Below are 11,341 nucleotides of genomic sequence, written 5' to 3' on the forward strand. Positions count from 1 at the left end.
TATATTCGAAGAGATTAAGCTATTATTTCTAACAGGCCTAACTTAGAAGTTCCCTTATTTCACTCGCCAAAATTTCCATTTTAGGTGAAGTATTAGTAAACGTTCACTATTTCTAAGAGAATTTAAGTACAGAACTTGTTACAGTGGAGACATGGCATGACAACGAAGCTACAACCAGTCTTCGATGGGCCAGGACAGGCACATGCTACTCAGTTCCGAGACATGTGTGGCCTTTTTACAGTGTTTTACAGGGATCGAACTCACTACTTCATTATTGTGTTATATATTATAAATATATTGTATATATTAACAACAAACACATACACAGCATTATGGCATCGTATAGCGTGGAATACATTAATGAACTCCAATCAAGATTGAATGGTATAAACTCGAGGGAAATTTGACAGTTATTTCTCGCAGAACGTACAAGTACGTAGAAGTTCTATTGCTCCTACGTGGTTGTTTAGTCGAAGAAAAACCAAGACTGAGCAGTCAAGTGCTGATCAATCCATAGTTTTTAACAGAATAACTACGAAACTCTGTGTAAGAATAAATATCCATGTTGTTATATTTCCAATTATAAATATTTATCCGGAATTCTGTGACTTCCGCCCAGTTTCGATCATAATCTTAATTAGTGCGGAACTTTCTCTCCTTTGTTAATCGAATTTATCAAAGAAAATAGAAAGGTAAAAGGAAAAGTAAGTATTTATAATTGTTTAAATCGATATAAAATATTTTCAAGACGGATCTTCGGAATAATTGTCGTTTCTCCTTGGGGAAATGAAAAGAGCAAAGAACTGGGAGGGTTTTTCTTCCCTTTCCTGATTTTTATTTATTACGATTGTCAGCCAAAATTTCTACCAGAATCGTAATTTCCTTTGTATCAAACACAGGAATACTGCAAAAAAAGTGGGGTGGCTTTCAAATTAGCTCTCAGTAATAAAATGGAATTTCTGAGATTTCTTTCCGTTATTTAGTTGGTATTTTCACCATTTTATAGAATCTCACTTCGCAAAACAGATGTCAATCGCCTTCTTAAAAAAGAAAAAAAATTGAATATCTTTTTTTTTTTAATCTCTCTCTTTCTCTCAATTACACTTTCGGAAAAGCTGCCACGATTCACATGAATTAATTTTCTTTCAAATTTCTTGTATGTTCTGAAATGTTTAGAATTCACATTAGAAATAAAATAAAGTAAAAAAAAACTACCAAATGCCCCTCACACTTCATCGCACCTTTCGCGATCTATCGTATATACTAAGAATAAAAGTCGATCCCCTATTTGGTGATCTTTCGGTACTTATATCGAATTTGTGCCCCTATTTTTTGGCAAAAAAATGGGTAATTTTCCATGGACCCATATAGAAGCTCACCCTAGTAATTCACGAACAACAGAACAACATTTGTTGGTCAAGGTACAGTGTTATCTTGTACAACTCTACACCATATTATGGACAATATACTGGTGATCCAGCAAACCTCTTTTGAAACACCCCGAGTAGGTATCAGGTGCGTGCACCGTATTACAGTAGGTAGTGGCATGCTGGTACCAGGTAGGTAGATATGTTATGAGATATAAATCGATTTCACTCAGTCTGTTAAGTTTGATGGATACAACTAAAAGACATAGAATAAATATTTTGTAAGACCTACGCGGCCTCGTTTATGGATTTTGTTATTTATTAGGACGTGCGTTTTGATGTATAGAATCCAAAATATTACTGTAATTGATTGTGTTTTTGTTTTTATTTGATTAGAGATCTGCTGCTGATACGGTACTTCGGATTCTAGCTTGAATTTCAGCCCCTCAAAAGTAGTATCCTTGGAATAGTCGACCCCATAAATTTGATCTTAGAAAATGGTCTTAAAAATTTCAACTTTTACAAGAGTATATGCGGCATATCTTTTGTTCCCGCCATTAGAGTGTGGCATCGCCTTCATAGGTTTAGTCGAACAAATCAATCCCTATTTTTAAAAGTCTTTTTATGATATACTGTATTGTTAAAATATATTTCACTGCTCTGTTCTATATGTAAAATTATAGAGATACACTGGAGGAATTCAGTTGTTCTGGTTAAGGTTTCACTTCTACAATTTATAAGTATAGTAATGAAATGAAATTTATGCTGTTTATGTATCCTTGAAATCTTATACTGTTTTCCTTATTATTTCAGAATCAGAGCTGAAACTGGCAGAAACAATTTCGTTTTTTATACAACAGAAGCATCATCAATATTTATCATCTTTTAAAGACAAAAGATGTTATACTGAACAAATATAACCATTTACATATAAATTTAATGAATTACGTTGAAAGATTTCCTCTGGGTAAGATTATTAAGCAACATTTGTGTGTGTCATTCTCTGGAATGAGTCCAATACAATTCTGCATTTTAAATATATTCAGGTAGATTTATGAAGCACTTTGCATCCAGATGATGGACATATAGCAGAAGGAATATTTGTTAGAAATAAATTATAGAAAGGAAAGCAGGAAACATATATATTGTGGTGAGAAAGGAAAATTTATTATTCAATGAGTTAAACAACTGTTTTTTCTTGGTCTAAAAAGATGGCAAAAAGCTTAGCAAAGTCTTCATATGAATGTGATATCTGTAAAAAGTCATTAGCCTCAAGAAGTAATTTAACTGCTCACATACGTATTCATACAGGAGAGAAACCATTTCGCTGTGATATCTGTGGTAAAAGGTTCACTAGAAAAGGTGAATTACCTGTTCATTTACGTGTTCATACAGGAGAGAAACCATATCAGTGTGATATCTGTGGTCACTCATTCACTCGTAATGACATTTTAAGTACACACAAACGTATTCATACAGGAGTGAAACCATATCAGTGTGATATGTGCAGTAAATCATTCGCTAAAAGTACTAACTTAACTGATCACAAACGCATTCATACTGGAGAAAAACCATACCATTGTGATATCTGTGGTAAATCATTCAATCAAAATAACCAGTTAATTAAACACATACGCATTCATACAGGAGAAAAGCCTTATCACTGTGATGTCTGTGACAAATCATTCTCTCGAAATGACGAGTTAACTACTCACAGATACATTCACACAGGAGAGAAACCTTATAGGTGTAATATCTGTCGTAAATTATTCCCTGGAACTAATGCCTTGACTGTACACAAACGTATCCATGTTGGAGAAAGCCGATATATTTGCGATATCTGTGGTAAATCATTCCTTCGAAACTATTCTTTGCGTTATCACAAACGTATTCATACTGGAGAAAAACCATATTGTGATATCTGTGGTAAATCATTCATTCGGAGTAGCGATTTAAAGGCACATACACGTATTCATACTGGAGAAAAACCATATCATTGTGATATTTGTGGTAAATCATTCTCTCAACGTACTGCTTTAACTGCACATAAACGTGTTCATACTGGCGAAAAGCCTTATCATTGTGACATCTGTGGTAAATCATTCTCTAACAGAAAGGTATTAACTACACACAAATGTATTTATACGGGAGAAAAATCACATCAGTGTAATATCTGTGGTAAGCCATTCGCTCAACATGCTGTAGCAATTCATTTCTGTATTCTATGAGAGAAAGAATCGCCTTGTGGTAGGGAAGAGACTAAAACATCTCTTAACTGTAAGCATTCATACCCATGTATGATGCTAAATAATAAGAAATAAACAAATCAGAACATATAGTCTTTCATCATGTTATAATAGGATAGAAGTATGCCCTGGATTGTGGGTATAAAAACAAAACTGGTGGAGCAATTTTCTGAATTATCATCATCAATATTTTTCTATGTCCATTTTCAATGCTGGAATGTGTTGGACCACATTATCATCATCATCATCATCATCACATGATGATTATCTCTAGCATTTTGTCATTTCAAGTGTAAATTCCAGAGTTCTGACTGCAATAGTCTCTTTGTATTTTTATAAATAATTTAAACTCTAAATAAAACTGGTTTACTATGAAATTATTCGTTTTCTACTTTTTTTAATAACCAAATCTTGTTTGCACATTTTCTAAACTGATTTTCACTGACTGTTTACTTGAAACCTATATAATTTATTGGCACTATTTAATAGAAGATCTGATCTGACATTACGAGGAAGTGAACAAGATATGAATACCAGGATGATATTGTAGATGAAATGGTGATAATGGTGGCTTTGTTGTGGAGATATAATGTAGTCAAGACAAAATTGGTAGAGTAATATTTGAATGAGTACATTAAGTCATGGGTACTTTATACAGCTGTCTTCATGAATATGCATCACCTGTCCATACCAGTGCAGTCTTCTTTCTTGAACACAATATCTGATTCCTGTTATACCTAGTTGTTCACTCGGCACCATTCTACCAAGTCTTTGAAATACATCCACTTGTGCATACTTGCCTTGTTTCTTTCCAGCCTTATCAAATTCTCTACATTCGAGGCCCATGCCTCACTACCCTGCATCATTGCCGGTCTAACACAAGCATCATACAATCTGCCAGTTTATGCATGCTGGTGATGAAAATGATATTCATTTTTTCCCTTCTAGAACCTAATCAAGAAGTCGCAAACATGTACAGTTCTGTAATATAGGCCAATCAAAGATGTTTATTGCCAATGTATTTTAGGTAGGACCTATCTACTGTCATAGAAATCAGCAAAGTCAAGAAAGATGAAACCTTTATGTGATCTCTAGATCTGCTAGAAATAGAAGGTAAAACAAATATGCTTTGTTTTCTTCCAGGCACCAATGTACTGTAGCCGTAGTCTTTCACATTGTTCACCAACTGACCTTTCCTCTGAAAAAAAAATCAGTGGAATCAATCGATTTCTATACAGAAATTATTTTCCTCCTGAAACTTATAAAAAAGTACACCAATTTAGGCGCACTTTTCTATAAGCAGTACATTAAATTTTCCAGGTAAAAACAGCAGCTCATACATAAGAAATTATGTAACTGTAGTGGTTGTGACAAGTTCGCTCGCAGGTTGGTAGTTGATAGTGCAGAGGTGGCTGTCTGCCAGTAGAGAGGGGAAGATTAAGGAATGCACATGCTGACTAGAAAGGATAATATACAGGCAGAACAGAGTGGTGACATTTAGTAGAGATGACCCGGAAGTTGTTCCTCTTCAATTGCTATCGCAAACAGCAGCAGCTTCTTTAAGTGAATACATGTCATTTATTGGCTAAAAATTACCCAAATACGACAACTTTAACATGAAATAACTTCTAAAATATGAAATTTTGTTGAAAATGTTCAAAGTAAACTGTGTTCTGCATGAGAAATTACATCAGTATACAAAGTTTCAGACAGTTGGATTTATTCCATCTCAACCACAGATTTTTTAATTTTTTTAAACCAAACAGTTTGAAACTTCGGATACTGGGTGAATGTGTCATGTAGAACACAGTTTACTCTTAGCGTTTTTGACAAAATTTTGTAATTTAGAAGTTATTTCGTGTTAAACTGGTCGTATTTGGGTAAATTTAACTAATCAATGACGTGTATTCACCTGAAGAAAGTTACTGCTGCTGTTTGCGAACCACAACTTTTGGCTCATTATTTTTACAAAATTATAACTGAGACAGACCAACGACAGAACCTGTATGTGGTTGTATGATCTGCTAGAAAAAGTAGCCAAACTTTTTTTATATACCGAATAGAAAAACCTCTGATGCATTCAACCAGTATCCGAAGTTGAAACTGTTTAATTAAAAAATCCGTGACTGAGATTGACAAGATCCGTGAACTACTCTCGTACAACACTGGATATTAGCCATAATATGTACCGAGTTCCCATAACATTTTCGGATCTTTCTGAATTGACGGGCACCACTTGTTTTCTTAACGAAACAGGTCCCATTACACCACTAGAATATGTTGTTTATATTTCATAGCAGTAATTGTTTTCACCTCAATAGACGTCAGTGATTGGTTGAAATTACCGAAATACGACAATTTTTTACATGAAATAACTTCGACTACAAAATTTTTTATCTGTTCTATAACACAAAATATACAAGTATACGAAGTTTGAAAGTGTTTCGGTACCAAAAACACTACATAAAACATAAATGAAAAGTGGTGCCCGTCAATTCAGAAAGATCCGTCTCTGAAGTTTCAAAGTGTTTAGTTAAAAAAAAAAATTTTTAATCTGTGCCTGAGATGGAACAGATCCGATTGGTATAACTTGAGCTAAATTTGACAGTTATTTCTAGCAAATCGTACAAGTACGTAGAGGTTCCATTGCTCTCACGTCGTTGTTTAGTCCAAGAAAACCCTTGGCTGAACAGCTGTGCCTATTCAGTGCTAGTCAAGGCGAAAGTAGAGAATACGGACACCCAGTGTTAGGGTTTTTGTTACGCCGAAAACGGGTGGTGCACGTAGTTTTTACCACCGCGGGTGGTCAATACATAAGTGTTAACAGAATAAGTACGAAACTATGTGTAATAATAAATCTCTAAATGTATCTTTACTTTGGTTTTCTTTCCGTCCAGCATCTTACCATAATCATTTCTTGTGTTAATCGAAATTATCCAAGAAAATATAAAGGTAAACGGAAAAGTAAGTATTTATAGTTTTATAGTGTTTAAATCGATATTAAATATTTTCAAGACGGATCTTCGGAATAACCGTCGTTTCTCCATGGGGAATGAAAAGAGCAAAGCATTGGGAGGGTTTTTCTTCCCCTTCATGATTCTAATATACAGGGTGTCCACAAAGTCTGGGTAATGGGGATTAACACATACTTTAAGAAATTATTATTTCTTATATCTAATTGTTTATGTTATGATTTTATTTACTACATGTACCCAGACCTTGTGGACACCCTAATAGGGTGGCTTTTGGAATAGTCGTCACTAATAAAATAGAATTTTTGTTGTTGTTGTTATTTTGGGGTATTTTCACTATTATATAGAACTTCACCTTGCAAAACAGATGTCAATCGCCTTCCTAAAACAGAAAAAAGAAAAGAATTCAGTATCTTTACTTTTTGAATTGTCTCAGTCTCTCTGTCCCTCTCAATTACGCCTTCGGAATAGCTGCCACGATTCACATGAATTAATTTTCTTTCCAATTTCCCTTCTGTTCTGAAATATTTACAATTCACATTAGAAATAAAATAAACAAACTACCAACTGCACCTCACACTTCATCGCACCTTTCACGATCTAACGTATATTACTCGAGTAACAGTTGATCTCATGTAAAAGTCGACTGCCTATCTTTGGCCGAAAAATTGGGAATTTTCCATAGTCCCAGTATAAAAGTGGACCCTAAGTACTTCACGGACAACGGGACCACATTTGTGGATTAAGGTATAGTATTATCCTGTACGTAGAAATAACACGGTTACATAATTGTGTGGCTTACCTTACTGTAGCCTGCTTTTATAGTTGGAAAGCATCATCGGCGAACACCGGCAAACGCCACTGTCTAAATTCAGGCAAAGACTTTGGTAAACCTAAAAACATTCGGGGCTAATGCATTAGCTCCAAACATTCAAGTAATAGCTATGCAACCTTTATATTTCCATCGTAAAATACAATAAGCACATGCGTCATATTCTTGTCTATTTACAGAGTGAGAAACGTGTTTTACAGACAGCACTATCGGCCAACAACATCAAACACCATTGTATGAATTCGTAGACTGGCATGACTTCGGTTATCCTAAAAACATTTATTTTTTCCACACTTTTGACTGATTATCTGGAGGTTCTTTAGAAACGCACCTCAGCAATTAAAATGATAATTTCAGTTGTTTAAAAAATAGAAGAGAATATTTGTAACAAAAGAAACGTATATCATTGTTGTCCAAAAGTTGTTCCTTGTTCTGAAGAGTTGTGGAGATCATAGAATGAGATACTGGAGATTGCATATAGCTTCTACTTGTCATAAGTCAAGGATTATCTCGTATATATGTGTGTGTGTGCACAATATTATATGCGTCTTAATGTAATATGGGTATATACAGTATATTGCTGCATGCCATAAGAGACAGTTAAAGGGGTTTGTATCAGAAAAATCATAGAGCCAAATAATTTTGACAGCATGGAAAAGCTGACATCAAAAAATAATGATATATCAACTTGTATTTTATAACATTGTTTTTCTTTTTTTTTTTTCACCTTAATGTCCAGTGAATAAGACAGAATTGAGGCAGATTTTCTATTGTCTGCAACCTTCACTTGTTTCCATGTCCCTTTACTGGTCAGAAGACTGGAAGCAAATGACACTTCTTGCATCGCAGTGACTCTTGCTAGGCAAGCAGACAGTTATACTTTTATGATATGATGTATTGTTAAAATATATTTATTTCTCTGCTCTGTTCTATATGTAAAATTATAGAGATACACTGGAGGAATTCAGTTGTTCTGGTCACGGTTTCACTTCTACAATTTATAGATATAGTAATGAAATGAAATTTATGCTGTTTATGCATTCTTGAAATCTTATACTGTTTTCCTTATTATTTCAGAATCAGAGGTGAAACTGGCATAAACAATTTCGTTTAATTTCGTTTATTATACAACAGACACATCATCAATATTTATCATCTTTTAAAGACATAAGATGTTATACTGAACAAATATAACCATATTCATATAAATTTAAGGAATTATTTTGAAAAATTTCTCTGGAATGAGTAATATACAATTCTGCGTTTTAAATATCTTCATATAAATTTATAAAGCACTCTCCATTCAGATGATGGACACATAGCAGAAAAAAAAGGAAAGCAGCAAACATATATATTGTGGTGAGAGAAGAAAAATTATTAGTGAATCAGTTAAACAGCTGTTATTTTTTGTTCTATAAAGATGGCAAAAAGCTTGGCAAAGTCTTCATATGAATGTGATATCTGTAACAAGTCATTCAGTTCAAAAGGTAATCTAACTACACATATACGTATTCATACAGGAGAGAAACCATATCACTGTGATATCTGTGGTAAAAGGTTCTCAAGAAAAGACGAATTGACTATTCATAAACGTGTTCATACAGGAGAGAAACCATATCAGTGTGATATCTGTGGTCAATCATTCACTCGTAAAGATATTTTAACTACACACAAACGTATTCACACAGGAGAGAAACCTTATCACTGTGATATGTGTAGCAAATCATTCTCTACAATTACTAACTTAACGGATCATAAACGTATTCATACTGGTGAAAGACCATATCATTGTGATTTCTGTGATAAATCATTCAATCAAAATAATCAGCTAACTAAACACAAACGTATTCACACTGGGGAAAAACCCTATCACTGTGACGCCTGTGACAAATCATTCTCTCGAAATGATGAGTTAACTACACACAAACATATTCATACAGGAGAGAAACCTTATCGGTGTGACATCTGTGGTAAGTCATACTTTGTAAATAATGCTTTGACTGTACACAAACGTATTCATACTGGAGAAAAACGATTTATTTGTGATATTTGTGGAAAAGCATTTGTTGGAAGTAATGATTTAAAGGGACATAAACGAATTCATACAGGAGAAAAACCATATCATTGTGATATTTGTGGTAAGGCATTCCCCCGAAGTGATAGCTTGCGTAGTCACAAACGTATTCATACTGGAGAAAAGCCATATCATTGTGAAATCTGTGGTAAATCATTCTCTCAAAGTACTGCTGTAACTGTACATAAACGTGTTCATACTGGAGAAAAGCCTTATATTCGTGGTAAAGCATTTTCACAAAGACCTGCTGTGACTGTACACAAGCACATTCATACAAAAGAAAAGCCATATCATTGTGATATCTGCGGTAAATCATTCACTCGAAGTGATTCTTTGCGTGATCACAAACGTATTCATACTGGAGAAAGGCCATATCATTGTGATATCTGTGGTAAATCATTCTCTTACAGAAATGTATTAACTCAGCACAAACAGATTCATATGCGAGATCTGTGGTAAGTCATTCTCTCAACATGATTTAGCTGTTCACGTCTGTATTGTTCCATGAGAGAAAGACTGAAAAATCTCTTAAATATATCCTATTCATAACCATGTATGAAACTAAATAAGAAGGAATAAACAAATCATAAAATATAGTCTTTCACCATACTTTAATAGGATAGAAGTATGTGATGTACTTATACATCTGGATTGTGGGTACACTTTTTCTGTATGTTGTGTATATTCTTTCAGGTATATTATGTTGATTCTTGTTTTATCATTATTGTATTTGATCAAGAGACCAATTCTTTTGTTGGTAATGTCTTTAATTTAAACTACGACATGGTTCCTTCATGAGTTTATGGTGAAAATTAATGTTAAGTTGTCATTGCTGTATTAAACTTTACATAAAAACAAAATTGGTGGAAAAATTTTCTGAATTAATATCATCAATGTTTTTTTTTTATGTCCATTGTCAATGCAGGAATGTGTTGGACCACATCATCACCATCATCATCATTATTGTATGATGATTATAAAGATTGTCATCTCAAGCAGTTTGTCATTTCAAGTGTAAATTCCAAAGTTCTGACTGCAACAGTCTCTTTGTATTTTTATAATAAGTTAAACTCTAAATAAAACTGGTTTTCTCTGAAATTAATCTTTTTCTACCTTTTTTAATAACCGAATCTTGTTTGCACATTTTCTAAACTGATTTTCACCGATTGTTCACTTTAAAGCCTCAGTTTTGTGGGATTTGTTATAAAAATATCAGATTCAAGATGTTTTTAGTTGAGGGAGATAACTAAAAGTACCGATATTTCTCATAAAACTTGGGGAGATAATCCAACTTTTTTAATGGGGGTGAGATAACCGAAAAGTAACCTCTTTTTTATATGTATATTGTTACGCGAAAACATAAATTTAATACCCGGAGTCGCGAAAAATCTCGTGATGGAATATGGGGCCATGAATGAATAAAAGTTTAAGAAGCGCTGCTCTAAACATATCCATATTTTGGTTTTCTATTTATTATCATAAAGGTTTATCCGGATTCTGTTACTTCCGCCCAACTTCTACCATAATTATTTCCGGCGAAGAACTTTGTCGCATTTATCGAATTTATCAAAGAAAATAGAAAGGTAAAAAGAAAAGTAAGTATTTATAGTGTTTAAATCGATATAAAATATTTTCAAGACGGATCTTCGGAATAACTGTGGTTTCTCCATAGGAAATGAAAAATGACAAAGAATTGAGAAGGTTTTTCTTCCTCTTCATGAATTTAATATATTACGATTGTCCGCCAATTTTCCGTCTGTTTTGAAATGTTTACAATTCACATTAGAAATATAATAAAGTAAAATAACAAAAACTAATAACTGCACCTCACTCTTCATCGCACCTTTCAC

The 11,341-nt window shown here is 33.6% G+C and overlaps 2 protein-coding genes across 3 annotated transcripts; both read left to right on the top strand.

Annotated features, from left to right (window-relative positions):
* Positions 1-45: 45 nt before the first annotated feature.
* LOC128249308 (zinc finger protein 271-like) lies at positions 46-3,990 on the top strand. Of its 2 annotated transcripts, none has more exons than XM_052972529.1 (2): positions 46-546; positions 2,181-3,990. In XM_052972529.1, exon 2 carries the CDS (start codon positions 2,579-2,581, stop codon positions 3,593-3,595), a length of 1,017 nt encoding a protein of 338 aa, XP_052828489.1. In that variant the 5' UTR covers positions 46-546; positions 2,181-2,578; the 3' UTR covers positions 3,596-3,990. The 2 variants fall into 2 exon arrangements, with proteins under 2 accessions (XP_052828489.1, XP_052828488.1); XM_052972528.1 differs by lacking the exon at positions 46-546 and adding an exon at positions 554-704.
* Positions 3,991-6,487: 2,497 nt separating this feature from the next.
* LOC128249307 (zinc finger protein 98-like) lies at positions 6,488-10,589 on the top strand. The gene is made up of 2 exons (XM_052972527.1): positions 6,488-6,577; positions 8,495-10,589. The coding sequence occupies exon 2, from the start codon at positions 8,838-8,840 to the stop codon at positions 9,948-9,950; it is 1,113 nt and encodes a 370-aa protein (XP_052828487.1). The 5' UTR covers positions 6,488-6,577; positions 8,495-8,837; the 3' UTR covers positions 9,951-10,589.
* The last annotated feature ends 752 nt before the right edge of the window (positions 10,590-11,341 follow it).

The sequence above is a fragment of the Octopus bimaculoides genome, chromosome 13, assembly GCF_001194135.2.
Source record: "Octopus bimaculoides isolate UCB-OBI-ISO-001 chromosome 13, ASM119413v2, whole genome shotgun sequence".
In the NCBI taxonomy this organism is placed as follows: domain Eukaryota; kingdom Metazoa; phylum Mollusca; class Cephalopoda; order Octopoda; family Octopodidae; genus Octopus; species Octopus bimaculoides.

Coding starts and splice junctions, on each gene's coding strand:
- LOC128249308 (XM_052972529.1), top strand. CDS start 2,579: ATGGCAAAAAGCTTAGCAAAGTCTTCATATGAATGTGATATCTGTAAA.
- LOC128249307 (XM_052972527.1), top strand. CDS start 8,838: ATGGCAAAAAGCTTGGCAAAGTCTTCATATGAATGTGATATCTGTAAC.